This window comes from Coptis chinensis, chromosome 9 (assembly GCF_015680905.1).
Source record: "Coptis chinensis isolate HL-2020 chromosome 9, ASM1568090v1, whole genome shotgun sequence".
Taxonomy (NCBI): Eukaryota; Viridiplantae; Streptophyta; class Magnoliopsida; order Ranunculales; family Ranunculaceae; genus Coptis; species Coptis chinensis.
The window spans coordinates 44,843,022-44,868,284 of NC_141464.1; the positions used below are offsets into that span (position 1 = coordinate 44,843,022).

Below are 25,263 nucleotides of genomic sequence, written 5' to 3' on the forward strand. Positions count from 1 at the left end.
CTTTGAAAATATACTCCTTCCCGCATTCTTTTCAAGCTTTTCCTTAATTTCTTCAAGATTTTTCCCCTGCTTTTGACAAAATAAATGTAGGTAATGCGGTTCAATTCTTAACTTTGTATCATTCTATAAAATAATTTTTCGTATTTAGTCATGTACTTGCCTCGAGAAGTCAGCTCCATTATTTTTGGATAGGAAACTCGACTATTTTCTGCCTTTTTACCAAAGGCGACAAAAGGCTTTTGATCTCCCTCTCATCTTGTATGCATAGTTTAAGTAGGTACCGTTGATGTTTTAAAGTTGGAATTAGTAATGAATTATAAAACCGAAGATGTAGTATTTATTAGTGATTCCTTTACTGTCTTGTGGAGTCTTGTATGTTGTTTCACAATTAGTGCAAAAGGTTCCGATCCTTTGTCAACATGCTTATAAGTGCGCCTCTCGATGATTTGTAGCTCCACCGGTTTCCAAATATCTTCACAAACTTTGCCTTGCAAGTGAATTGCTTTCCCTGCAAAAATATGTTTTATTAGTTCAGTTTTTATTAATTTCATCACGGTATTATTTAGACATTTACTTGGTATACCTGATTGTGTGTTTCTTTTCCTAGTGAAATTAGCTCCGAAATTGAGACTCTGTCTTGATTCATTAGTTCCTTCATTGAAGTAGGCTCGTCTGTCACTGCTTGTTCAATTTGAACTCTTGTATTTCTAATTTGATATCTACGAAAAACAAATTAGGGATAAGTCATATTTGTTAATGCTTTTGTGAGGAATAGTAATGCTTTTGTTAATGAATATCACCTATTTCTCATCTGGTCGACGTGGCCAAAATGTTCCAAATTCAAGTACAACTTTGTCGCAGATGTTAAACAAAGTTTGTATTCCTCTGTAAAATATGAAAATTCAAAACATTAGATTTGTACTTCCATTATAACTGATGATTAAGAATTGTACTTACTTCCAATCATTTTCAGGTATAATGATGTGATGATGAGCATCATATCTTCTTCTTGATTGCTGATATTTGCTAGTCTATCGGAGTTGTCACCCCATAAGGCTATAGTAAGCTCACTTCCCCTGATTCACGTATTTACATAGTTAGTCGTAAAAATTAAGTTAAAACTAATTTATGTAGATTTTGTTTACCTTTTCGTTTTGTATTGTGATTTCCCTAAATCCTTGAGGTTTCTTTGGTCCGACTCGATAAGTTTTCCTATGAAATCTGATTTGTAGACATTGTTAGAAATTAGTTATAATAAACAATATGGTATGTATAAAGAACTCACCTTTGGTATGAAAAAACTGAGATATCCTTTGTTTTCATAAGATCTTCAAATTCTACGAATGAAAAATTATATCTGTTGAATGTCGTCCCAATTTCTTTCGAAGGAGATACTATAGTATCTTTTGTGAAAGAAATAGTGTACTTAGATCTTCTTGGACGATATCTTCCGTTGTTTCTTTGACTTCAAATTTATCAATTACAAATATGTCTCCTTCTATCAGTTTCTTTTCAAACATGTGTTGGATTCCTGGTGAAATCTTTGCATGAATTTGATTCGACTGCACAATGTAATATAAGTGGATTAAAATTCAAAAATTATTTTGATATAAAAGAAGTAATTTTTGAGTCCGTTTCTACCTTTTCGCCAAGTAGCAGCATGTGTAGACCATATGATTGTGTCTTGTCCTGTAGATTAACAGCTTCCCACATTCTGCTTATGTGTGCTCGAACCTTCCAACTGTCAGATTTGTCGTTTACCTCATCGAAAAAATTGAATTTTCCAGTCATAATGTTACATTCTGATATATCCAAATTATTAGAATTACAATTGTTATCACAATTATGATGAATATACAACCGCTTTGTTATGTATGCATGGACGGATGTATTATTTATGCCGAGTTCATGGATTGAAATAACAACAGTTTACTAATACTATTAAAAATCTAATAAGATTGAAAAAGAAATTATTGTCATGTGTACCTTTTTCTCAGAGTAGCTCTATAGTTTTCTGTAAATTATATTAATCGGTTGTCTTGTATTTATAAGTTCCGAAGGTGTTGTTCTAGTTTTAGAAGTATACCTGCTTTGGACTTGTACCGTATGTATAAGTTTAATTAGGCAATACTTATCTAAATTTGAAACTGAATGTAGGTAGAAGTTGAATTAAGGAATATTTCTCTGAATTAGAAACGGATAAGTATATAAAATAGAATTAATTTTAGTATGGTAAAGGCCGGACCAATCCAAGTTTGGCCCGTATATAGTGCAAATCTAACTGAGTTAATAACAATTTAAACTTGTACAGATTAAGCTAGAACAGCTCAAACTCTAGGTGCTCTTCGGTGTTTTTAAACTCGGGGACACTTGGCCTCCTCTTTTTGGCAGCCATTACCATTCCGCTTGATTTTATCACGAAAAGTTTCATTTCTTGTGCATGGTGGAAAACCAATTCGAGTCCGACGCTGATGTTACGTGTTTCACTGTTTTGTATGGTTCCACGTGCATCTGCAAATACAGTGTAGGAATTGTATTTGTTTTGTCTTGCATCTGTCCCTCTCGTTATCTAAGAGCTTTGTAACAGATTCTATCCCGGCTTGCATGCATTTTGCATCTCTCTGTAGAATATATATAGTCTAAATTCCAAGTGCATATTCATTAACATATATGGAGATAAAATAGGTAGGGCAAACAGGCTAGAAGTAGTAGATCATGTCACACTCATAGTAAACACAAATAAGAGACTAAGAAGTCTCAGAACAAAGATGCATAAATGTAAACAAAAACTGTAGTATCTAAGTTTCAAAGCCCCTTTTGACTATTAGTCCAAAGATCATATATATTCTTGTTGAGGCCGTTCATTGCTCCGGGGGCCTTGCGCCGCCGCTATTCTTTTTTAATGATTGATAGAGTTGGGACCGAGGAGCCGAATCTGGACTCGATAGTTTTGTCCTCCACTCCAAATTATTCCACCAATCGGGGTCTCCTCCAATGAATTGCAATCGGGTTAAGCAACTATCTCGATTGAAGTGGTAGTTTCCTTAGACTTAGGCACTTATACATGACTTCATTCACTTGATGGAAGGGAAATGCAAGGCACTTTTACATAGGCAAAAATGCAGTTTTCACCCTTGAACTTGGCGCGTTTTACCACTTATCCCCAAACTTCACTTTAGACTTGTAAAACGTATCCAGCTTGTAAAACTTCACTTGGACTTGTAAAACGTATCCAGCTCCATTTTCAGCGTAGGATATTGGCTTAGGATATTGGCCTAGTCCTTTCAGCGTCGCAGAGAATCTGCTAACAATGGGTGCTCTCCCATGGAAGGAATCAACTCTTCCTTCGTCTATTGATGCTCGACCCTTGTATATGGTTCTACCTTGGCGTCTTTGTGATTCGGGCTTCAAGAGAATTATTTTTAAGATTAAGAACTTGAAGGCTAGACATTTGGTAGAGGATTTCTAGCTATTCTCCGATTATATTGTTGTTATGGAGATCGAGGTGCTCGAAGTTAAGCTCGGTGCTAAGATTTTGAGGTTAGGGAGCTGAAAACGCATTTTGACCTAATGCAAGTATCTTTGTTTCTAATGCAAAGTTTACTGGAACCTCATCAGACAATCTGTTGGAAGAGACGTCTTCATAAGACGCACTGAGTGTAGGTTGCACCTCTTCAACTCTAGTGAACTGAAGTTTCCAGCGAGGGCAATAAATAAGATGATGATCTACTCCACTCTCTTCGTTTGCAGATGGGACACCAAACGTAATTCTTGCCCAACTGCCACAGGTTGGATGACATTTTCAGTAACCAATCCAAAAATATCGAGTCAAGCCATTACGTCGTAAAAACACGTAGTTCTTCATCCAGCGTTCTCAATATCTAGCCTGTAGTTTTTTTGCATATGCATATTATTATTTATTGAGATGTTTTGTCCGACATTGTAATTGTTAAGACACGCATAATTTTTATCGTTTAGAAACTGATGTTGAGGAGGTTTATTGCGACAGGTCTAACAATAGTAGTCGATAAATTTTTGAGATCGTCTTAGGAATGGTACCTAAAAAGTTATTGTTTGATAACATAAGTATCATGACGGAAGTTGTATCTCCCATGTTTCTAGACAATTTGCCAGAGAAATAATTTCTTGACAAAGCAAGTAATCGACAATTTGAGAGACTAAAAAAAGGAGGTGGTGGCAGAGAAGCTGTGAGCTTGTTATCTGATAGAATTATAGTTTCGATATTGTGTTCAGCAAGCCATTCATGGAAGTTTCCATTGAGCTCATTCTCACTTAGATCAACGGGTTCGACGACATGACCTCAAAGATAACTGAGACAACATGCACTTTGGAGCTACATTAGCATTGTTGTTCCAAGTAAGGTTGTTTCCTCCAAGGTTGAAAACCCTCAGTTTGCAGATGGGACACCATACGTAATTCTTGCCCAACTGCCACAGGTTGGATGACATATTCATTAACCAAGCCAAAAAATATCGAGTCAAGCCATTACGTCGTAAAAACACGTTGTTCTTCATCCAGTGTTCTCAATATCTAGGCTGTAGGTTTTTTGCATATGCATATTATTATTTATAGAACTGTCTCAAGTTACGCTATTAAACCACAAAATTCACAACCCTATTCTATGAAATGTAGTTGAAACAATAAGAGTTGTGAATGCAAGAAAAAAACTTAGAAAAAGTAGTAGTTACAGAAGATCTGAATTAATCTGTTCTGAAAGGTAAGTCTAACATCACAACTTTTTATTTGCTCCTTTTCATCGGTATTTCATCTTCTTCTTCCTATTATTCTTCTAAATTCTTCTTTTTCTCGGTTTTTTTTTAAACGATCTCGCCGGGACTTTATTTTTCACTTCATCATCAATCCTTTGTAGTCTTCACAATAAATAGTATTCTTGTGTATCCTGCAGTAACAGAGTCTGTTTTGCTCAATTATAATCCACGGATCACTTAATTTTTGAGTAATCATCATTCCATTGCAGTTGAAACTATTTTCGTCAACATCTATGCTATCCATGTCGTTTACCTGCATTATTTGATCGAATTTTAGTCACAATTAATATAAAATTTGATTCCTATATAACAGAAAATATGAATATGATACTGAACTATATTTTTCTTATTATTCAAATTCGGTTTTTAATCGTATTAGCTTGTAAAACATGCACTATTGTTTCTATTGCTAAGAACAAATACAGCGAATAAACACCAGAACAGAGGACGTACCACTACTTTTAAAGTGCTCTATGTTTGGCAATATCTATTAGCCCCGCCTTACCATGTTAAAGATCATTTGCACACAAAAAAACAGGTGAGCCCTAAAGTCAGAAGTTTAGGGCCTGTTTGTAATCAAAAGTTTAAATGTATGGAAGTTCCGCTCATTTTCGTTCAGGGTCATATTGGATTGAATCGTGGTTTCTAACATATTTCTATGTTTTTAAGAGTTCCAATTCTTGATTTTCCGAAGTTCAACTTGATACAAATAAGCGATATGTTCCAACTCCTTAAATAGACAAATAGCTGGAGCAAAGTTGGAACTGCTAGAAGTTTAAGATTGTTATATGGATGTTGGCGAGCGAGCTTCCAAAGAGTAGAACCTTCGTTTAAAGTTACTTTAAACAATCGTAATTAAAGTCAAAACAGAAAATATCGCTGACTGTAATTGCCCGAGTTCATGAGCATGAATACAGAAAATATCCACAACCACGTCTCTGAGAATGGGGTTTTTCTCGATGCTCGAATCTAATATGTTTACTCCTCCTACCATTAATGAAGCTTGTACATCGAAAAAAAAACTTCGACTCTGAGATAGGAGCCTATGCCTTCCAAATTCTTTTTTATCCGCTCTCTCGAATCAGAATGTAATGCGTTAAAGGCAAAGTGAGTGTGATTAGGAATCTTCTCCTTTGTTTGTGAGTGCTCATACTTGGTTGCCCGGAGCTCCAAATGAGTGCGACTTAGATCGTTTTCAAGCTTACTCAGGGAAGAGTGTAGTTTTTCCATCTCGAGCATGCAGGGACCAGACCTTACAACACGGATGTTAAGCTCTGCAGTCCCTCCAATAACCTGCGATGAGAAACGAAAAAAAATCAGAAGGACAAAGAAAGATAGAACTAAATACATGCATAACAATAGTAAATAGGAAAACAGAAAGCCTCACCCCTGATAAGCATCTCGCTATGTGGGTGTTATCCATGAAAGTAGATTGGTCAGCTTTCAAGGGTCCCTTTTCAGGATTTCCACCAATGAAAAACTCAGGGCTCAAAACAGTATGAACTTGAAGAGGTAAGTTTCCAATACTCAGAGTATTGGTATCATCCTTCATGCATGGTAGTAACCTCTCCAACTGCAATCAATTATGTTGGAAACCTTTTGGTACTCGTAACACTGCAAGTATAAGGTTACTCATTACTATAAACTTTCACTTCTTGAGCCACTTAGTTAATCAATAATATGAAAGACACATCACATTCGCTTTCTCAGCTTGTATTATTGTTTCTTTGCTAACTGCTGGTATAGGTTCTTGATCAGGATGAGACACGTTTTCTTTACAGCGGCACTCGACCCACCAATGATTTATCAAGACTGTGCCAAAGTTACCCAAGGAGACAATTTTTTTTTTTTTTTTTTAAACAGTTGAGTGTTGTTTCCGGAGGGGGTGGCAAGGTTCCCACTTGGGAAGCACAGTGCTTCGCCTTCCCCCTAACAACATAGGCACCAGCTAAGTACTGAACTCTGAAAAGAACCACTTCCCATTCAATACATAACTTAGCCCAATTGAAGAGTGGTATTTAATAGGCAAATTCCAAAATGGGATTCTTCACATCGGAAAAAATCGATTTGATTTTCTATTACTGACTCGAAGGATAAGGCCACTGCAAGAAATTAGATAGATCCATAGTGGACTTCTCTTTCTTAACAAAAATCTCAGTTTCAATTTTCAAAAATAAAAAACTAATATGTATAGCAATGTGATGAAGCAACTGAAGACACCTTTTCCCATCTTCTCACTAACATCTTAATCAATCAGGTTATTTTGTTAAGCGATGATGGTCAGCTGTTCATGTTTCCTAATTATCTATCTTAGATGATTTTGCGTTCTTATTGATTTGTTTTCCCTTTCAGTTGTTTTCTCCTTTCAATTCACGCTCTTCTTAATTACCTTGTTCTTTGATTCAGTATTGCCTACATGGTTGAAGTGAAGGATTGTTGTATTGGGACTTCTTGTATTAAGCAATCTGGCTTCCAAGCACAGGTTGATAGTGGGACATCATTCACATTGCTTCCAGATGAAGCCTATAAGAAAGTTTCTTTGGAGGTATTTCTTGCCTTTTTAAACTATGTTTTTGGCTCCTTTTCACCAGCCCAACACTTTTCTTTCTTTATGTTAGTTTGACAGAGGAGTAAATGCCAAAAGGTCCAGCTATGAAGGATCCCCATGGGAGTACTGCTATGAGGCCATGTAAGTTGCAGCACTTGGTAAAGGGTACTTTATGAGCTTTCTCCCACGTGATTCTTGCTTATTTGTGCTGCTGCTTATGTAACAGCTCTGAGGAGTTGCGCAAGATTCCCTCTGTGACATTAATGTTTGCACTCAACAATACCTTTGTCGTTCGTAATCCAATTTTCCTTATACATGGCGATCAGGTATGTTCTTTGTTTCTTGATCCGAGTTTTCATCTCTTAACTTGTTAATTGTCTGCAAAGTGTGTGCTAGAGCTTATTCTCTATTGCATTAAATCCTGGATAGGGTTTAAGAAAAATTGCTGAGGCTTAAGCCTCAAGGTGCGCCTGGAGCCTTTTATGATTTTACTGCCTTGAGGCTCAAGTCTTATATCTTTTTCCATTTTCTAATTTTATGTATCTCTTTTGATTACCTCATAACTTCTTTAAAGAGTAATGACTACAAACTCCCTGTTAGGCTATGTGTTGAAAATCAAAACACCTCAGTCTATTAGAAATCACAACCTTCCATCATCCAACCACATTTTTCCTCATTTACTTGTTATAAATTTTATTTTTATTTGTTGAAAACTTGAATAACTAAAACTTGTTTTCAAATTATATAATCCTCTTTGAGGAACACATATTTCTTTAACTCTTGTTGTGCAAGGAGGTTCTTATGTGAACTCCAAAGAAAGTAGTCAAACCTAAATGGTTGGATTTGTTGGCGCAGGGAGTCACCGGATTTTGTCTAGCTATACAGTCCATCGAAGGAGACTTTGGAATCATCGGCCGTAAGCTGAGATACTTTTGCAGAATTTTAATGTTTTATCCCCCCTCCCCTCCCCTCCTCCTTTGGTTTTATTACTTCATAGTGAATTGCTTATGCAGAGAACTTTATGACTGGCTACCGCATTGTGTATGATCGGGAAAATCTGAAACTGCATTGGTCACGTTCAAATTGTGAGTACACAAATTACTCACATTTATCTTGTATAACAATTTAACCGTTTTCGCTAGCTGTTTGTAACTTGAATTTCATCTTGGCATATTAATGTGTAATACTACCATAGTTAAGGATTTCAGAATTGTTGGAATTCCGTTTGGAATTCTGAAATATTCTGAAAAATCCGACCAAAATTTGAAATTATTATGTTCCACTGCCAAAATTAGCTTATGTTCCACTGCCTGTTTCCATGGTTATGTACCTTATACAGGTCACAGACACGCACACACACACACACACACACACACACACACACACACACTCTGCAGTGCATGTACAAACTCATAATTGGGAGCATCGTTAACTTTCTCACTGGCGTCATGTTCTAGGCATGTGGCACCACTAATCTGTATATAAATCCCATAGTGGTTTACCTTTTATCAGGACCCTTGGTTTGGTCCTTCCACTAATATGTATAGCAATGTGATGACAGCTTGGTTCTTATGACTATGTTTAACTTAAGATCTTTCCCCCTCTCTTCCTTCCTTGACCATCAATATATTTGAAATACCACATTGTATTATGTAACTTCTTCTCTTTTCCTAACTTTTTAGGATGTTTTGACACCAAAGCACTATATTTTTGAAAACTATGTCAATCCATAGTACCGGATGTATCGGGGAGACCATGAAATTAGTTGTTTGAGATCTGCTTTGTTGACATGCTCTCATCGACCACGCTTGCATAGTTACGACTAAGTAGATAAGTGAAGCAACTGAAGACACCTTTTCCCATCTTCTCACTAACATCTTAATCAATCGTTCTTGTGTTAAGCGGCGATGGGACTATTCCCGAAAGCAAGTAGTACTGAAATCATCCGAAGATGTCAAGAGTGGTAGTACGATGGAACTAACTGCTCATCTGGTTGAGATTGGTGAGGAAAGAACTTACTAAGAAGGTATCAACTTCTTTTTGATACCATCAACACTCTGCAGTGCATGTACAAACTCAGAATTGGGAGCATGGTTAACTTTCTCACTGGCGTCATGTTCTAGGCATGTGGCACCACTAATCTGTATATAAATCCCAAAGTGGTTTACCTTTTATCAAGATCCATCTTTTTTGAGACCTCTTTTTATATTATATTATATTCTCCTTAAGCGGGGATAAAAGCGATTTGAACATTATGCATCCAAGTGAACCAAGCGGCTTCAGCCATGGGGCATCGCTTTGTGGGGTATAGGGATTATCGGGGAATCGGCTTGAGACGTCACTTCCGGTTGAGCGGAAATGGGCTCTTGGACTTCAGTTAATTTTTATGTTATATTTCTTATCCTTGCATGAAAAACATATACCGTTTCTTGGATCTATTTCCGTCGATATATAACGGAGTAGGTCTTGAATTCTGAATTCTTTGCTCATTGAAATCTACGCTTAACACCGCCGTCCCTACGAACCCGGCCCAAGTAATCATGTTGGTCACCTCAATTTATTTGCATGTCACTATATGTCTTTTTATACATACTCTAACAAACTTAAGAGCACCGATGTAAATCGGGACATAGAAACAAAAATTTGGTGTTTGGAAGCATCGAGTGTTTAGAATCATTACCTTCGGTTCAAAATGGTCTTCTCAACTGCATTGTTGAATGAGTACACAATTCGAACATTAATGTACTTAATAAAGTTTGCATGTTAAGAAGAATTCCAAACATTAAAAAGAATAATTAAGAATATATAAGATTCCATACAATATGATTTAATAGAACCATGAAGAAGACAGAGTAGAAGGGAACGTTAAGGTAGCTAACATTATCTCCCTACATCCGTAGTACTCTGGGGCTTAGGAGATAATCAATTCTGTTGAAGTAAGGAGGATTTGATCTCTCGTGGTTGTTTATGGCCATACTGTCTCTATTTGTTTTCCTATATTCCGTTGAAAGGAGATTTTCCTATTAAACAATGTAAAAAAAAAAATCGGTGTCTAAAATATAAAAAAATATAATAATCATTTGTTTTAAGAAAATACCTTTGAGTGTAATAATATTCAGATTTGAATTGAAAACTTCTTTATAGACAATGTTTTGTGTATGTCCTTCGTGCTCGTCCCCATTCCTTCGATTAAAAACTTGAAATTCCTCGTGAGCTTGTTCTTGAAACCAACAACATATAACGGCCGTGGAGTGAAAACTGTTGGCAAATATATTCCAACTTTTTCAATGTTTGTCCCCTCGGCTTTTGTTTATGGTCATAGCGAAAACAAACTTTAACAGGAATTGCTTCCTTCTGAATTCAAATGGCCATTTCAGACGCTTGGGGACAAAACTATTCTTGGAATAAAGACTGGATCTCCTACTCTGTTGCCTGTAATAATATCCGCATATATCACTTTGGAAGCCAATTTTGTGACGATCATCCTAGTCCCATTGCACAGTCCTCGACTCTGATTAAGGTTTCTCATTAACATGATCGGAACACCAACTTTTAAATCCAGTTTGTGGTTCGGTATGCCGGAAAATTCTAGAGTGTTTAAGAATTCTGTCGGGTATAAAACATCTTGTTCAGCACTTTTACCTTGAATTGGACTTAGTGAGTCTGCACTTAAGTATCTCTTTAGTTCTGTTGGGAGTTCTGAAATTATTGTGGAGTTAATTTCATCAACTGTTTCGTTCCTCGGGGCTAGAATGCTTCTTTCTTTAAGATATTGAATATCTGTATATTTGTTGACCAAATCCGGATATATGCATGACACAATATCTTCTACTGGATTATCACTATCCGGAATAAGCAGGTCTTCTGGAATTTTGATCCAAGTTGATTCCACCTCGTCACTCATTCTAGAAGTAGGAAGATTTCCGTCTCCAAGGTCTAAAACCCATTTGCTAAACTCTTCAATAGACTTTGTTGTAGCTGATTCTATATTTCCATTCTTCAGTCGCATGTTCTCAGTTAAGTGAAAGACTTTGCAGTTTTTCCATAATTTTGACTTGTTGATAGAAGCATCAACAACATTAGTTCTTGTGCCTCTTGGAATGACTGGTAATATCTGTCTGAAATCTCCTCCCATTAGGAATGTTTTACCACCAAATTCTTTGCCTTGTGATTTAAAAAGATCCTCCAGTGTACGGTTTACTGCTTCAAATCCATGTCTGTGAGTCATTGGTGCTTCGTCCCACACTATTAGATCAGCCCGTCTGATAAGGTTGTGTAATAATGTCCCTTGAGAGATGTCACAATTGGTGTTTTCATCAGTCGGAATAACAATTTTAAACCTAGAGTGAGCAGTCCTTCCACCTGGAAGTAGGGCCTTGAGCCTATCCCGAAAGACGAATCGCAAGAACAATCTTTCCTTCAGACCGAAGTTTAGATATAATTGTTTTGTAAAGATATGTTTTGCCAGTTCCTCCGCATCCGTACACGAAAAAAACACCTCCTGATTGAGATTGAACTGCATCATTAACAGAGTTGAATACCTGACGTTGATTAGCATTCATTCCGTTGTTAAGAATCTCATATTCTTTTCGCAACTCATTGCAGTCGTAGTCTAATTCTTCAGCAATCAATCTGTTATCTGTGGAGATCCTTGAAGACATATTAAATTTCGGGAAATCAGGAATGTTTGTGAGAGATAATCCTTTTTCAGCCATAATTTGTTCAATCTCACAGAGAGTCTCATTTCTAATATGTTCTTCAGTGAGTTGGAGATTCTCATTATTGTTCTTCTTTCTATATCGAAACAAAATATCTTCTCCGAGGTGCTTTTGATGTTTCTCCCAAAGTTTTTCAGGATATGTCACCCCACAAAACAAAATCAATGTGACGAACAATTGTCTCAAAGATTTTGGAACTTGCCAATGACTTGCTTCCTCCATAGCGTCATCCCATTCACTGTCGTCCTCAAGTAATCCATGTGCCTTGATATAAAAATGAAAAATTAGAATAATAATGTAACAATATGAATTGCATTTTAATAGTAAACCATCATAAATGAGCTAAGGTTTTGTTTTATATATAATATTGTCTTCTTATTATTATTTTTCTTCTAATGTATTCAAATATTTATTACATTTAATGGCCTTTTAATTGGAATAATGTTTTGCGAGATTGGTTTCCGCCTAATCGAGCCGGACCCGAATATTTTTGATCCGGAGTTTCTTATTACCTTTTAGATATTTGAGCTTACAGTGCATGCATAATGAAAGATCTCTTGGTCATTCTTTGTTTCAAAATATTGTAGTAATTTGAAGCGTAGTTTTACTTCGTGTGAAATTGATTACTTGAGCTCATTTACTACTACTGTAGATTTTCTACCATAGTATATATCCTATTCTCTTCCATCTCTTTATTGCAGCATTCCTTTTCTACCGAAGATATATCAAAAGCCATTCCCGCAAGATCCATCGGATGTTGATCTCCCACCATTTTTCTTGTAATGTCCATCCGCTTTCGTTCCTAGTTGCCGGGAGTTGAAAATTTGCATAATATGCAAAGAAACTTGTGTAATATGCATAGAGGTGGACAATGTACACTAAGTGCACCAAATTTGAGTCTCTTAAGCATTATGGAGGAGGTCCAGTTCCGTGATGCAAATTCAAGAGAAACCGCCAAGAAATTAGTGTTCATCTCGCATGCGGTGGACTTGGACTTGGCAAGTGGAAGTTGAATCTCCTAAAGGCCTTCATTGCGAGGTTCGAGAGATAGAGGGGTAAAACCATCAGCTCCCCCCAAGTACATATTATGGACTGCAGGATAGGTCCATTTGTAATCTAATTCCGCGACTCGGTCGGTGAAGGAAGATATCAATCATAGCAATCGCATTGCAAGTCGACTGGAAAATGGGCGGATTCGCCAGAGCGCCGAAACAGAGATTTTTCGAGTTGCTTGTGCCCGACATGCTATAACATGTCACGACTGCAATGAGTACAGTGAATAACATGTCGCAACTCATTGCAGGAAAACAGATAATTATAATGTCTCCTGACATGCTATAACATGTCGCAACTCATTTAAGAGTAACATTAGTATCATGAATATATAAAGTACTTGTCAGAATCGTTGTAAGTTAAGACATACTTTCTTGTGAAGGAACAATGTCACTAGAAGTTTCTTCCATATTATTAGGCTTGGTCTTCTTTGGAGAAATTTGAATCTCTACTTGAATTTCATCCGAATCTTTCTCTGCGTTAATGAGTGCTTTTCTTTTCAACTTAGCACGCATGTTGCGAAACCAAGTAACTATATTTTTTTCTGAAACATTACCGTGTTGATTTAGTTCAGCCTTCAAATTGTTAATTATCTCTTTATTTGGACTTCCATTGAATTGATCAAATACTTGATGTAGTTTTTCAAGTTGGATTGTTGTTGGTGTCCATCGCTTTCTCGGATAAATTCGTCAACCGAAATCATGTAGAATGCAATAATCACTTTGAAGCCTGGAAAGAAAATGAGTAAGTTAAAGTAGAGAATCAAACAAATATGTGAATTTAGTGATATTTCTTGTGCACGTGGTAGTGTTACTTACTTATTTTGACTATACCGGTGCTAGCAAGTTATCCTTTCATAGCTAAGATTTCTGGGTTCAAACGTGACACTTCAGGTGGATGTGAAATGCTGTAGTTTTACAGCTATAGAGCATCAATAAGGGTTTTACATGGTTCTTGAACCATTTCTTTGTGATAGAGAGGTAAAAAGGATGCTAAAGAATTAACTAAGCCATAATTTCAACTAAGCCATAATTTCAACCAAGTTTGCTTAAAGCCATTGAGGTATCTAATATGCCGTTGATAGAGAAGTGACCGATTTTAAAGTGAAATGTAAACTGATCTGTCTATCCATACACATTAGAAATCCTGTTATCTCCTTTGTAAGAGCATTATTAGTGATTGAAAGTCGAATTCGATGGATACAATCATACAATACAACTACCCACCCCAAAGATATATTACTCAAGTTTCAACTAAGCCATAATTTCAACCAAGTTTGCTTAAAGCCGTAAACATCGCCATCAAAGGTATATATCAAAATCATTTCAAGACCGGGCTTCCAAGTAAAAACTATGGTATTACTACCAATATATCCGAGGATTTTTTAAGACAACTGCGCCATCACCATCTTTGGTGGATAAGAGTAAAATTGGCTCACACCATCTGCAATCGCCGGCGTGGTGTATGTGCCGCCTTCGGTTTTTGTCTAAAGCATAGGGCATTCCACATGCCACATCATGCGATGGTAGGTAATAGGTAGTGCTTTTTACCTACAAATCGACATAATACTCCATGAAAGTGTTGTTATAGCAGTTTTAATAACTCTCTTTCAAAGAAATTAGACAGATTATCATGCGGTCTTGCTTTTGATTCCGTTCATATTTGGGAATCCGCTAAGAAGTAGCCAAGTATGCGACTAGTTGTTTAGTATGCATCTATCTTTACTCTGAAAATAAAATTATATCTAATATGTGATTTATTGGAGTCTAACACCTATTTTCTTCTCAGGTTTATGCCAATCACGTCCTCAGAGTTTGGTTCCATTGATCCTATATGTGGGCGAGAGACAGATGACGACAATGGACAGTTTGTCGAATCCGGAAACTATATATAGCACCGGAAACTATTCTAGAAGAAGTTCGAATCCGTTCCGTTCGGATATTGATCGGTCTTGGTTTGACATGGTTTTACGCTAAGCATCTTGGTTCCCCGGAAGAGTCGGGATCCACCCAACGGGAAATAACGCTTCTGTTATGGCAATGGGTGCAGTGTGACACATGGAAGAAAGTTGGTGTCTAATTGGTTTAGAAGAAGAGATTAAAGTATCTAAATCATCAGAACATACCTTAAAAGTAACTTTGATTAAGTGTGTTTGTATTTATTATGTACCAAAAAATATGTACTAACAGTAAAAAAATACTAACCTTCAGTGGAAAGAATTTGGAGTCCTTTGAAAGATGGTGTACCAGGGAAAAACCTTCAGTCCAGGGCAGGAAAAAAAAAACTTGCAGTAGAAGGATGATGGTGTGTGCTTCGTGAATATTGATGTGTTTTCTTAGGATTTCTATCTCTATATTGGCGTATGGTTTCAATAGGTTTTTGTTGAATGCTTCATGAATATTGATGTCTTTATATAGATTTTGTTGTTGATCCATTAACTAATTCGTATCCATATCTATTAACTAATTCGTATCCATATCTATTAAGTAATCCATATCCATATCCATATCAATATCCAATAACTAATACATATCAATCAACTAATCCATTATAGATATGCATTTTTTTATCGAACTTGTTCACGGGATACTCTAATGGCAACTATAGATGATTGTATTGTATTACACGTATATTCCGATTATGTTTGTGCATCTCGTTTCATTTGTTTTGTAAAAAAAACGGCAGGTTTAACAATATCTAATAATCAAGTTTTGAAAATGTAATTCTTGATCCATTAATTTGGTATGCTTACTTTTTGGTTTGGGATCAAATATGTTTACCAATTATCCAGACAGTTTAGAGTGTGATTTTGTGAATGATTCGAGCGAACAAAACGTTTCATAATCAAGGCAACAACAAAGCCGCAGCAATCACATAGTAATTTAGCATTCAAAAAAGTGCTGAAATCTACCCTTGCACTAAATCCTTCTACAAAAACAATTTGGATAGCATCTCTTTTGAAGGACTGTCAGTAACTGAGGTCGTCACCTCAAGCATAACTGTTGTTATAGGTCTGTTGTATAGTACCAGTGTACCATCTACAAACTGATATATTTCATCTGAATACTTTTTTTTATGGATTATGGTGATAAATGTATTTGTGGAACAGGCACTACCCTGAACTATTTCTTAGATGACCGCATCAATAAAGCCGAAATTCTTTTCCCTGGTGTTGGATTCTTTCTCATTGCAGTTTTCCTTGGAGCTGTTGTTCACTCATCAAATGGAGCTGATAATAAAGCAAAGCTCAGTAGCTTGTCTAAAGATAATACGGATGAGGCAGGGTATCTGTAATGACGCGGTCATGGCAGTTGGACAGCCGGCGCCTGCCGTTACCCAATTACGTTCAGCTTCAAGAAGAAGATCAAGTGCAATTCAAGAGGCTGCTTCAATCAGGATTCAGGCATTCTTCCGTGGGTACCAAAACAATATACAAACCCGAATATCAGAGCATGATCAAACCAAATATTTAAAGTTTAAAACCAACAGAATATTCTTAGCTTGTGTACCTTTGCATCAAGAGAAGGGGCATTGTGCCTAAAAAAATGAAAAAGGCCATGTCGGACTGCAATGCGAGCAAGCTTTTCAGTGTTAATATTGGAAGCACGAAGAAGCCAGAGTTGGCCCGGATCAAGATCAGGGTATGTTGGTGCATCCCATTGCGCAGCAGCTGTTGCTAAGCATGTCCTGCATATGTACTCCAAAATGTAAGTCAGAAAGTCCAAAAAACAAACTCAACAGTATTTTATAACCATAATTTGAATCATTGAATCATTAACAATATTTTCTGAAAACAGGCAATCTTTAGTAGGACGTCCAGGAAATCGAGCTCGTAAAGTTGAACCATTAGGTAAGACCAGTTTTCTTAGTATCTCAAAGTTATGCTTCCCAGGTGCATCACTGACATAAATATTCCCACCACTGATCGCCCTTGCTGAAGCATGATACTCTGCCACTGGATGGATGTGTGATACAGGATCACGTGGATAAAAGTCATCTAATGCCCTCACAATTGCCGTCTGTTTTGAGCAGTAGACTGAATCAGTATTATGGCTCATGCAAGCAATGATACCATTATCAGGAAAATTCTTAGCAACAGATGCATCAAGAGCTTGGTGATACTGTCTAGTTAGCTGAACCCTCCAACCTAAATTTTCACCCAGAGTTTCTAAAACACACTGCATATACACTTTAACTCCATCCACACCAGCTGAAGCCAAGTACTCATGTAACTGATTCAAAAATTTGTAAACCTTGATTTGGACTCACCAAGCCCAATCCCTGCACCGCCAATGGATCCATCTTCCAATTTGGTTCATTCATCAGCACTCCCTTTGACACTTTAATTGGCTCTGAAGGTGGACCTATACCAAAAATTAGTATCTTCTCAAATTCAGTTCTGATATATATTAACTGATAATTAAGATGCATGCTACATAATGATCATGTAGTTTTCAATCTTGTCCAAGACTCCCAGTATCAAAGTATATGAAACTGGATCTTTACTATATTAGTAACAACTTTTGAGTCTTATTTCGTCCATTTTAAGGTACACCTAAACTGAGGTCTTGGTTCTGGTTTTGAAATTTAATGCAGATTACCTGATGAAAAAGCTGGTGAAATACCAGTTGCCTTCGTGGTGATGAACAAAAATGCAAAGGAGAATGAAGAGGATATCATGAACTTTGTTGCCTCAAATGTAACTGCCTATAAAGAGGTGTTGACGCATAAATCGACTCAATTCAGAACACCTTCGAGTTTCTCGCTTACAAAGAAAACCCAGCACTTGAAAACTATAAATTGAAGATCTAACTTAAGAGTTCAGGAAGATCCTAAAAGTTGAAAATCAGAAAAATAAACATACAAATACTTAAAGTAGGCTGTTCGCTCTCTGCCCGTCGGTTTGTTCCCAATGAGGGAGCTCAAAGCAACCAGAGTTTCTGCCTCAACTAAACCAGTTCCTATCTTTCCTTTCGAAGCGGTATATGCGAGACGGCATACAGACGATAGAGACAGGCACCGCTCCTACAACAAACCATTCCTGCTGCTGCACTCTAAGCATAAGACCTTAACTGCACTCTAGGATCCTTAAGGAAGGTTGCTTACCTCGAGTTAGACAACCAAAATCCCGGTTTCGGAAGATTGGTTGTATCTTACTCCCCTGATCTTCCTTCCCTCGCTTTCAGTTCTCTAAGGCACTTTATCTTTCCTGCCTTTCTAGTAGCTCCTGTCGCTATGGTAGCTAGGGGAAGAGCTGAGTAGAGATATCTATATTAGGGTAAGTACTGCCATTAACTTCCTTCAAGTGCTTTTAGTTTAGTATGGCGGCCTCTAAGAAAAAAGTGGGACCTATGTTCCTCCTTGCTTTCTATTTTTTACGAAAGGTTCTTTCCGGTTAGAAGAGATTAGGCGGGGTAGGAATGTATTATATGGTATTTATCTTGTTTCCTTTGTTAGTATGGTTATATCCATCCCGGCTAGATTTTCATAGATTCTCTCTACGGAAGAAGCTCTTCTTTCGGAACTCAACGCACTCACCTATCTATTCTATTATGTCCTTCTCTTATGGATTCACATCCCAATATTGTGTTATCTTAAGTACTGACAGAAAACCTTCGTGATCTATCATCAGTACCGTAAGGCCGCATACAATTACATGCTGATATAGAATAGTTAAGAGATACTCATTGTTGTAATAAGAATCATAGCTCACTTAAAGTATAGAAGTATTACATCATGATTGAGGTTTCTTCAAGTATAGAAGTATTAACACCACCTGATGATTTGTTTCAAACTTTTCAATCATGGCATTCAAAATTTTCACATGTGGACAGGGATGCCCTTCCAATCCTAAGTGTCTCATATCTTGGGGTTGTAAATTTATCGTACAGGACGTCATATCAATCTGCTCCAATGACATGAGAGAGTCTAAATTCAAATCCCTCTTCTTTTACGCCAACACAGCAGGTACCAACAAACAGCAGGTACCAACACAGCAGTGATAGATGATTATTTTTACGGCTTTTTTATTTTCGTTCATTTCATTGTTTGAACATGAAAAACACATAGACTTTGGATGGAATCTTAACAGAAACACAGAGTTTTATATTTTTATTAGAATGTGTGAGGAACATGACACAATCATAGTTTCACTTTGTTGTAGCTGAACTACAAATGAGTTTAGCTGCAATCAAAGAAAGTATTCAGAGTTTTCTACTTAAGTTTGATAGTGTGGTCACTACGCCTTGGTAAGTTCCAAGACTAATGAACTTTTTGAACTGTAAAACGATAAGGTTTCTATACATACTGTTCTCTGGAGACGGGAGTTGTTGATATCATGATATGTTTAGGTGATGTTATACCTTTAGTTAGAATCTTATCGAGAACAGGATATTTTATCTATCTAGTACTACAAATGAGTATAGCTGCAATCAAAGAAAGTATTCAGAGTTTCGTACTTAAGTTTGATAACACTTATATATCGGTGAGTCCCAAGACTAATGAACTTTCTGAGAAAATAGATATACATTTTCTGAATTACTGATTATTACTTGTTAGATATGTAGGCTTTATTGTCTAGAGGAACAGACGAACAGTATAGGAATAAGGTTTTTTAGGCCAATTTCATGCTAATTTAATCATCAGTAGTCACCACTCACCCGTCCCCTTACTTATATGCATATGATTGCCAAAGGTGGAATAATGACCAAGAGACATTGTGCTATAACTGCGACTCTTGCAAGGCAGGTGGTTTGGCAAGCCTCAAGAAGAGCTGGAGGAAGAGCTAGAAGAAGAAATAAAAATTGGAAGGAAGAACATTCCAAACATTGGCGATGGATGCAGAGAAGAAAAAATTTAATTATTGACGATTTTACAATGTTTAGCAAAGCTAAAAGACTACTATCTGGACCTCTGGAAATTGGCAAGGCATGGAATTTCTCTATGGGGGTATCTTCTCTATGGACCTCTGGGAACAGGTAAATCTACAATGATAGATTCCATAGCAAACTTCTTGGAGTATGATATCTATGACATTGAGGAAGAAGAAAAAGAAATAGATGATACTATGGACCTCTGGGAACAGGTAAATCTACAATGATAGCTGCCATAGCAAACTTCTTGGAGTATGATATCTATGTACTCATACTCCACACCATTAAGCTTTAGAGTCCATTCAACTCTGTAACAGAACAGTCTAAGAGAAACTCCAACCAATTTTACGTCCCTCACTCCCTCATGCTTATAATTTTGAGATCACTTAAACAGTTTAATCTTCTGAATGGATACCGGTTTGAGAAACTTAAGAGTCTCTTTAGAATTTATAGAGATGAATGCATGCAAAGAAGTCTGGGCGGCCTAGTGTGTTCGAGCAATATACCTCTGTCAAATCAGATTGAAAAATATTCAAAGTATGAGGTGTTGACGCATAAATCGACTCAATTCAGAACACCTTCGAGTTTCTCGCTTACAAAGAAAACCCAGCACTTGAAAACTATAAATTGAAGATCTAACTTAAGAGTTCAGGAAGATCCTAAAAGTTGAAAATCAGAAAAATAAACATACAAATACTTAAAGTAGGATGTTCGCTCTCTGCCCGTCGGTTTGTTCCCAATGAGGGAGCTCAAAGCAACCAGAGTTTCTGCCTCAACTAAACCAGTTCCTATCTTTCCTTTCAAAGCGGTATATGCGAGACGGCATACAGACGATAGAGACAGGCACCGCTCCTGCAACAAACCATTCCTGCTGCTGCACTCTAAGCATAAGACCTTAACTGCACTCTAGGATCCTTAAGGAAGGTTGCTTACCTCGAGTTAGACAACCAAAATCCCGGTTTCGGAAGATTGGTTGTATCTTACTCCCCTGATCTTCCTTCCCTCGCTTTCAGTTCTCTAAGGCACTTTATCTTTCCTGCCTTTCTAGTAGCTCCTGTCGCTATGGTAGCTAGGGGAAGAGCTGAGTAGAGATATCTATATTAGGGTAAGTACTGCCATTAACTTCCTTCAAGTGCTTTTAGTTTAGTATGGCCTCCTCTAAGAAAAAAGTGGGACCTATGTTCCTCCTTGCTTTCTATTTTTTACGAAAGGTTCTTTCGGTTAGAAGAGATTAGGCGGGGTAGGAATGTATTATATGGTATTTATCTTGTTTCCTTTGTTAGTATGGTTATATCCATCCCGGCTAGATTTTCATAGATTCTCTCTACGGAAGAAGCTCTTCTTTCGGAACTCAACGCACTCACCTATCTATTCTATTATGTCCTTCTCTTATGGATTCACATCCCAATATTGTGTTATCAAACCTTCGTGATCTATCATCAGTACCGTAAGGCCGCATACAATTACATGCTGATATAGAATAGTTAAGAGATACTCATTGTTGTAATAAGAATCATAGCTCACTTAAAGTATAGAAGTATTACATCATGATTGAGGTTTCTTCAAGTATAGAAGTATTAACACCACCTGATGATTTGTTTCAAACTTTTCAATCATGGCATTCAAAATTTTCACAAAGAAAAGGTTGTGATCTTCCAGAATATAAGAACACTAAGTACTCATACTACGGGCAGATAATTTCACAAAAGCCATCGGTACACACTACACACTTAAACGTAAATACTTCAGAATTATAATAATAATTAAAAAAAAAAAAAAAAGGCAAAATTCTAACCTTATCACAGCAACCCACTCTACTCTGTTTTATTTACTTAAACGTAAATAACTTAGGCAGTATTGGTGTTTGTTTGTTATTGGAGTATTCTAACCTTTTGACCTCTAGGTGAGTGGATTCCTGTCCTTTCTTTTCTGTTATTGGAATCCGTTCTTTCCCTCTCTGTGTGGGAGAGTGCGCAGTCCCGATCGTCGATGAGGAAGCCATTCTTTCAAGTCTTCCCCAGTCAAGTCGAAGAAATGCCTTAACTGCAGTCCTGGGGATGTCAGTCTCGTCTGGGACGCTTGAGAGGCAGACTGAGCCTAACCTAGCAGCTTTCAGGTTCCCCTTACAAAGTGGATTTCTTCCTTGCTTGCCTGTCGTGAAATGACAGTTTCTTAGATCCCACTGGAAGGTGAAATAAGGAATTACGATGAGAGTGCAAACAACAGATTAGAGCGGGAAGCTGCCTCTTAGAAAGAGACCCTTATATATATTAGAATCTAGTAATTCTCTCAACAAAACAGGATCCTGTTTTGACTTCTCTTTTGGCGCACACCAACTCTTTATCTTAAGTGAACTAAGAACCTCTTATTAGAAATTCGGTTGTTGAAGGAGATCAACAATCCGTTATGGACTCAGATCGTTCCAATTAGCAGTGATGGGGAGGAAATCTAAAACGTCCAAACCCTTTTTTTTTTTTTTTACTTTGAATAAATAGGGGTGGGTAATTGGAGTTGGCTCCGTGAATTGAAGAATTCAAGCTGGATATGTATTTTGTCTAAATCTATGTTTGGGTTTTTCCATAATTTGAAAGTTAAGAAATATTCTTGATTTCAAAAGTGAATGAGTGAGCAAAGTAAGAGGTTTTGGGGTTTTAGAGAGGTTACGGGGTTTTCGTTTTAATTTCGTGCGACAGTTTTTCTCTCCTGGTTTATCGTAATTAGCTTTGCCCACGTGGACACTCTCAAAACTCTCCCTCAATTGATGAGGGGAGAGCTATAATATATATATACAGATAAACAAAGCAACTAGCTTTATTCAACAAAACAAGATTTGGAGAATGAGCAAGTATGCAGAATACAACATTATATATATATATATATATATATATATATATATATATATATATATATATATTCCAACATAATGCATTTAAAACGTAATTCCACAAATGCCCTTGCAGTATTTTGCATTGGCACTAGCATACGTAGCTACCCTGCAAAAACTACTGCGAAAAAAAGACAAAAAACTCTTTATGCTAGAATTCATAACAAATGTTAATTGGTATCCACCTTCAACCTGCAACAACGTTTTCAAGGGAGGCGCTCATATACAAGAGATCACACAAAACAGAGAATCCTCGTTAGCACCCAATTGTGTATTCTAACACATTCAGTTATTGTTCTAACAAACTCTAATAACTGAAAGTCTCTAGCATATAAAGAGCACCTGTAATGTTTTGAGACAAGTAATCAAATTCTATTTCATTCAATCTTTCTTCTTGGTATCAAAGCAAGAGCTCGGAAGGCGATTATGTGATCCTCCATTAAAGGTGCTCGACAAAGCTTCAGTAAATGATTAAAGAGCTATTTTCTTCATCTGTTTAACAAAATAAGATAATTATCTTTTCTGGAAATCATTGTTCTTGCCTATACTTCGAAGCAACAACTTGCTTGGGTTTGTTGATGGAACAAATCCTTGTCCTTCAAAATTTCTAACTGATGAATCTGGAAATGAGACAACATCAATCAATCCTTTGTATCTTTCTTGGGAAAGGAGTGATCAGACGCTACTAATTTGGCTTAAGACACCATCTCAGAAAATCTTCTACCCTAGTGGTTGAAAGGAGGTTTTCTGCTTCCACTTGCTCACAAATATCTCAGTTAAAGAACAAGTTACAAGTAACTTAGAAAGGAGCAACTACTATCTCAGATTACCTACAACAAATTAAACAAATTTCTGATAATTTGATGGTTGTTGGTGTTGTAATTTCTGATGGTGATTTGGTCGATCAAGTACTTCGAGGGATTGACACCACGACTGACACGAGTATGAAGTACATCCATTAGATTGAGAACTTAAGATGTGTCTTTTGATGAGTTACATGGCCTTTTGTTGAGTGAAAGAGATAAATATAACTGATAAACAAAGGATATTAGTTGAAAGTTCTCCACAGGCTTCTGCAGCAAACTTCAACAATGCATATTATAACAATTCAAGTCGTGGGGTACAGGATATAACAACATAGGGAGATGACGAGGCTATAATCAAGGAAGGGATGGAAGATGGTTCAATCCTATGCAAGGTTATGGCTCAAAGTCCAAGTCTAATATGCAAGCAAGAGAGCAGATTCCTTTATCAACCTGGCAACAGGATGGCAACAAGTCTTCCAGACCAATATGTCAGATATGTGGTAAACCTGGTGATGCAGTACAGGAATGATGCAGCTTTCACTTGGTGGGCAGGCGCCTATGGTTCCTTACTAAGTGATAGGCGCGTGCCTGTAGGCTGTTTTTGATGTGTTGTTTTGTTTCAGTAGCTTGTGGTCCTTGTGATCAACACAATGGATATTTTGGTCTTTAATTTGAACGTGTTTAAGATGCCTATATAAGGCGGACTTAGGGTTTTGAGAAGACAGCTTTTGGTTTATTTATATTATTCTAATCGATTCTTGGTTAAAGATTGATTCTTTATCATCGTTTCTCGGTTAGAGAACGGTTCATTGGATTGTTTGTGAGCTAACGCCACGCTATTCTACATTACCTGGTCATGTACCAATTGACTGCTACAATCGTATGAACTACACGTTTCAAGGAAGAATCCCTCCTGCCAGACTACAAGCTATGGCGGCTCAATACTCTTCATCACAGTCCACTCTCAACTCTGGTAATGGTAACTCTTCAAATCCTTACAACTCACATTACAATGCATATAATCCAAGTTACAATTCGTTTCCTACAAATGAGTCAAGTCGGGTAGCTGATACTGGAGCAACTAACCATTTGACTCCTGATTAGAAACAACATGTCTCTGTCAACTGTCTACTGAATATGTTGGTCAAGATAAAGTGATGGTTAGTGAAGGTCAAAGCCTGACTATTCTCATGTTAGTAACTCTATAGTTCACACACCACATCATTTAATCTCAAAAACATACTTCATGTTCCTACTATTGCACAAAACTTATTATCTGTACACAAGTTCACTAGAGATAATGATTGTTCCATCACATTCACTTATTCTTTTTATGTCAAGGACAACCATTCGGGTCCCAAGGGAGCCATAGAAATGGACTCTACCCAATGACATTCAAGCATAGCTCAACCTCTTCTTCAGTTTCACATTCATCTCATTCTCATCCTACTGCTCTGCACATTGCATTTCTTGGAGCTAAAGCAACACCATCAAGGTGGCATCAAAGAACTGGACATTCCTCTACTCTTGTTCGAATAAGATTCTGTCGGAATTTCACTTGTCAACTACAAGTTCTAGTTTCTGTAATGCTT

The 25,263-nt window shown here is 37.0% G+C and overlaps 4 protein-coding genes across 5 annotated transcripts; 1 reads left to right on the forward strand and 3 right to left on the reverse strand.

Annotated features, from left to right (window-relative positions):
- Positions 1-388: 388 nt before the first annotated feature.
- On the reverse strand, positions 389-1,791 carry LOC147476228 (uncharacterized). Its single transcript, XM_086585658.1, has 7 exons — positions 1,642-1,791; positions 1,427-1,562; positions 1,286-1,337; positions 958-1,076; positions 801-885; positions 584-719; positions 389-508 (listed from the first exon to the last, which is right to left on the reverse strand). Exons 1-7 carry the CDS (start codon positions 1,789-1,791, stop codon positions 389-391), a joined length of 798 nt encoding a protein of 265 aa, XP_086441784.1.
- LOC147476229 (aspartic proteinase-like protein 1) lies at positions 971-8,933 on the forward strand. 2 transcript variants are annotated; one of them, XM_086583902.1, is made up of 6 exons: positions 971-1,061; positions 7,197-7,335; positions 7,409-7,479; positions 7,565-7,664; positions 8,194-8,254; positions 8,352-8,933. In XM_086583902.1, exons 2-6 carry the CDS (start codon positions 7,207-7,209, stop codon positions 8,465-8,467), a joined length of 477 nt encoding a protein of 158 aa, XP_086440028.1. In that variant the 5' UTR covers positions 971-1,061; positions 7,197-7,206; the 3' UTR covers positions 8,468-8,933. The 2 variants fall into 2 exon arrangements, with proteins under 2 accessions (XP_086440028.1, XP_086440029.1); XM_086583903.1 differs by lacking the exon at positions 971-1,061 and adding an exon at positions 4,623-4,738.
- A 1,778-nt stretch (positions 8,934-10,711) lies between these two features.
- LOC147476230 (uncharacterized) lies at positions 10,712-13,624 on the reverse strand. Its single transcript, XM_086585659.1, has 3 exons — positions 13,480-13,624; positions 11,880-11,977; positions 10,712-11,755 (listed from the first exon to the last, which is right to left on the reverse strand). The coding sequence occupies exons 1-3, from the start codon at positions 13,622-13,624 to the stop codon at positions 10,712-10,714; spliced, it is 1,287 nt and encodes a 428-aa protein (XP_086441785.1).
- Positions 13,625-15,925: 2,301 nt separating this feature from the next.
- LOC147476231 (putative galactinol--sucrose galactosyltransferase 6) lies at positions 15,926-17,359 on the reverse strand. Its single transcript, XM_086583667.1, has 3 exons — positions 16,889-17,359; positions 16,619-16,796; positions 15,926-16,517 (listed from the first exon to the last, which is right to left on the reverse strand). The coding sequence occupies exons 1-2, from the start codon at positions 17,291-17,293 to the stop codon at positions 16,746-16,748; spliced, it is 456 nt and encodes a 151-aa protein (XP_086439793.1). The 5' UTR covers positions 17,294-17,359; the 3' UTR covers positions 15,926-16,517; positions 16,619-16,745.
- Positions 17,360-25,263: the final 7,904 nt, after the last annotated feature.

Excerpts from the sequence above, each read along its gene's own strand:
- LOC147476228 (XM_086585658.1), bottom strand. The coding sequence starts at position 1,791 with ATGACTGGAAAATTCAATTTTTTCGATGAGGTAAACGACAAATCTGAC. Across the intron at positions 1,563-1,641 it reads TGCTGCTACTTGGCGAAAAG|TCGAATCAAATTCATGCAAA; the intron begins GTAGAAACGGAC and ends TACATTGTGCAG. Across the intron at positions 1,077-1,285 it reads TCAGTTTTTTCATACCAAAG|GGGAAGTGAGCTTACTATAG; the intron begins GTGAGTTCTTTA and ends TACGTGAATCAG.
- LOC147476229 (XM_086583902.1), top strand. The coding sequence starts at position 7,207 with ATGGTTGAAGTGAAGGATTGTTGTATTGGGACTTCTTGTATTAAGCAA. Across the intron at positions 7,336-7,408 it reads ATAAGAAAGTTTCTTTGGAG|TTTGACAGAGGAGTAAATGC; the intron begins GTATTTCTTGCC and ends TCTTTATGTTAG. Across the intron at positions 7,665-8,193 it reads TCCTTATACATGGCGATCAG|GGAGTCACCGGATTTTGTCT; the intron begins GTATGTTCTTTG and ends TTGTTGGCGCAG.
- LOC147476230 (XM_086585659.1), bottom strand. The coding sequence starts at position 13,624 with ATGCGTGCTAAGTTGAAAAGAAAAGCACTCATTAACGCAGAGAAAGAT. Across the intron at positions 11,978-13,479 it reads CATTGTTCCTTCACAAGAAA|ATAACAGATTGATTGCTGAA; the intron begins GTATGTCTTAAC and ends GGATCTCCACAG. Across the intron at positions 11,756-11,879 it reads TGAATGCTAATCAACGTCAG|GAAAGATTGTTCTTGCGATT; the intron begins GTATTCAACTCT and ends TTCGGTCTGAAG.
- LOC147476231 (XM_086583667.1), bottom strand. The coding sequence starts at position 17,293 with ATGCAGTGTGTTTTAGAAACTCTGGGTGAAAATTTAGGTTGGAGGGTT. Across the intron at positions 16,797-16,888 it reads GCCTGTTTTCAGAAAATATT|GACATGCTTAGCAACAGCTG; the intron begins GTTAATGATTCA and ends GTACATATGCAG.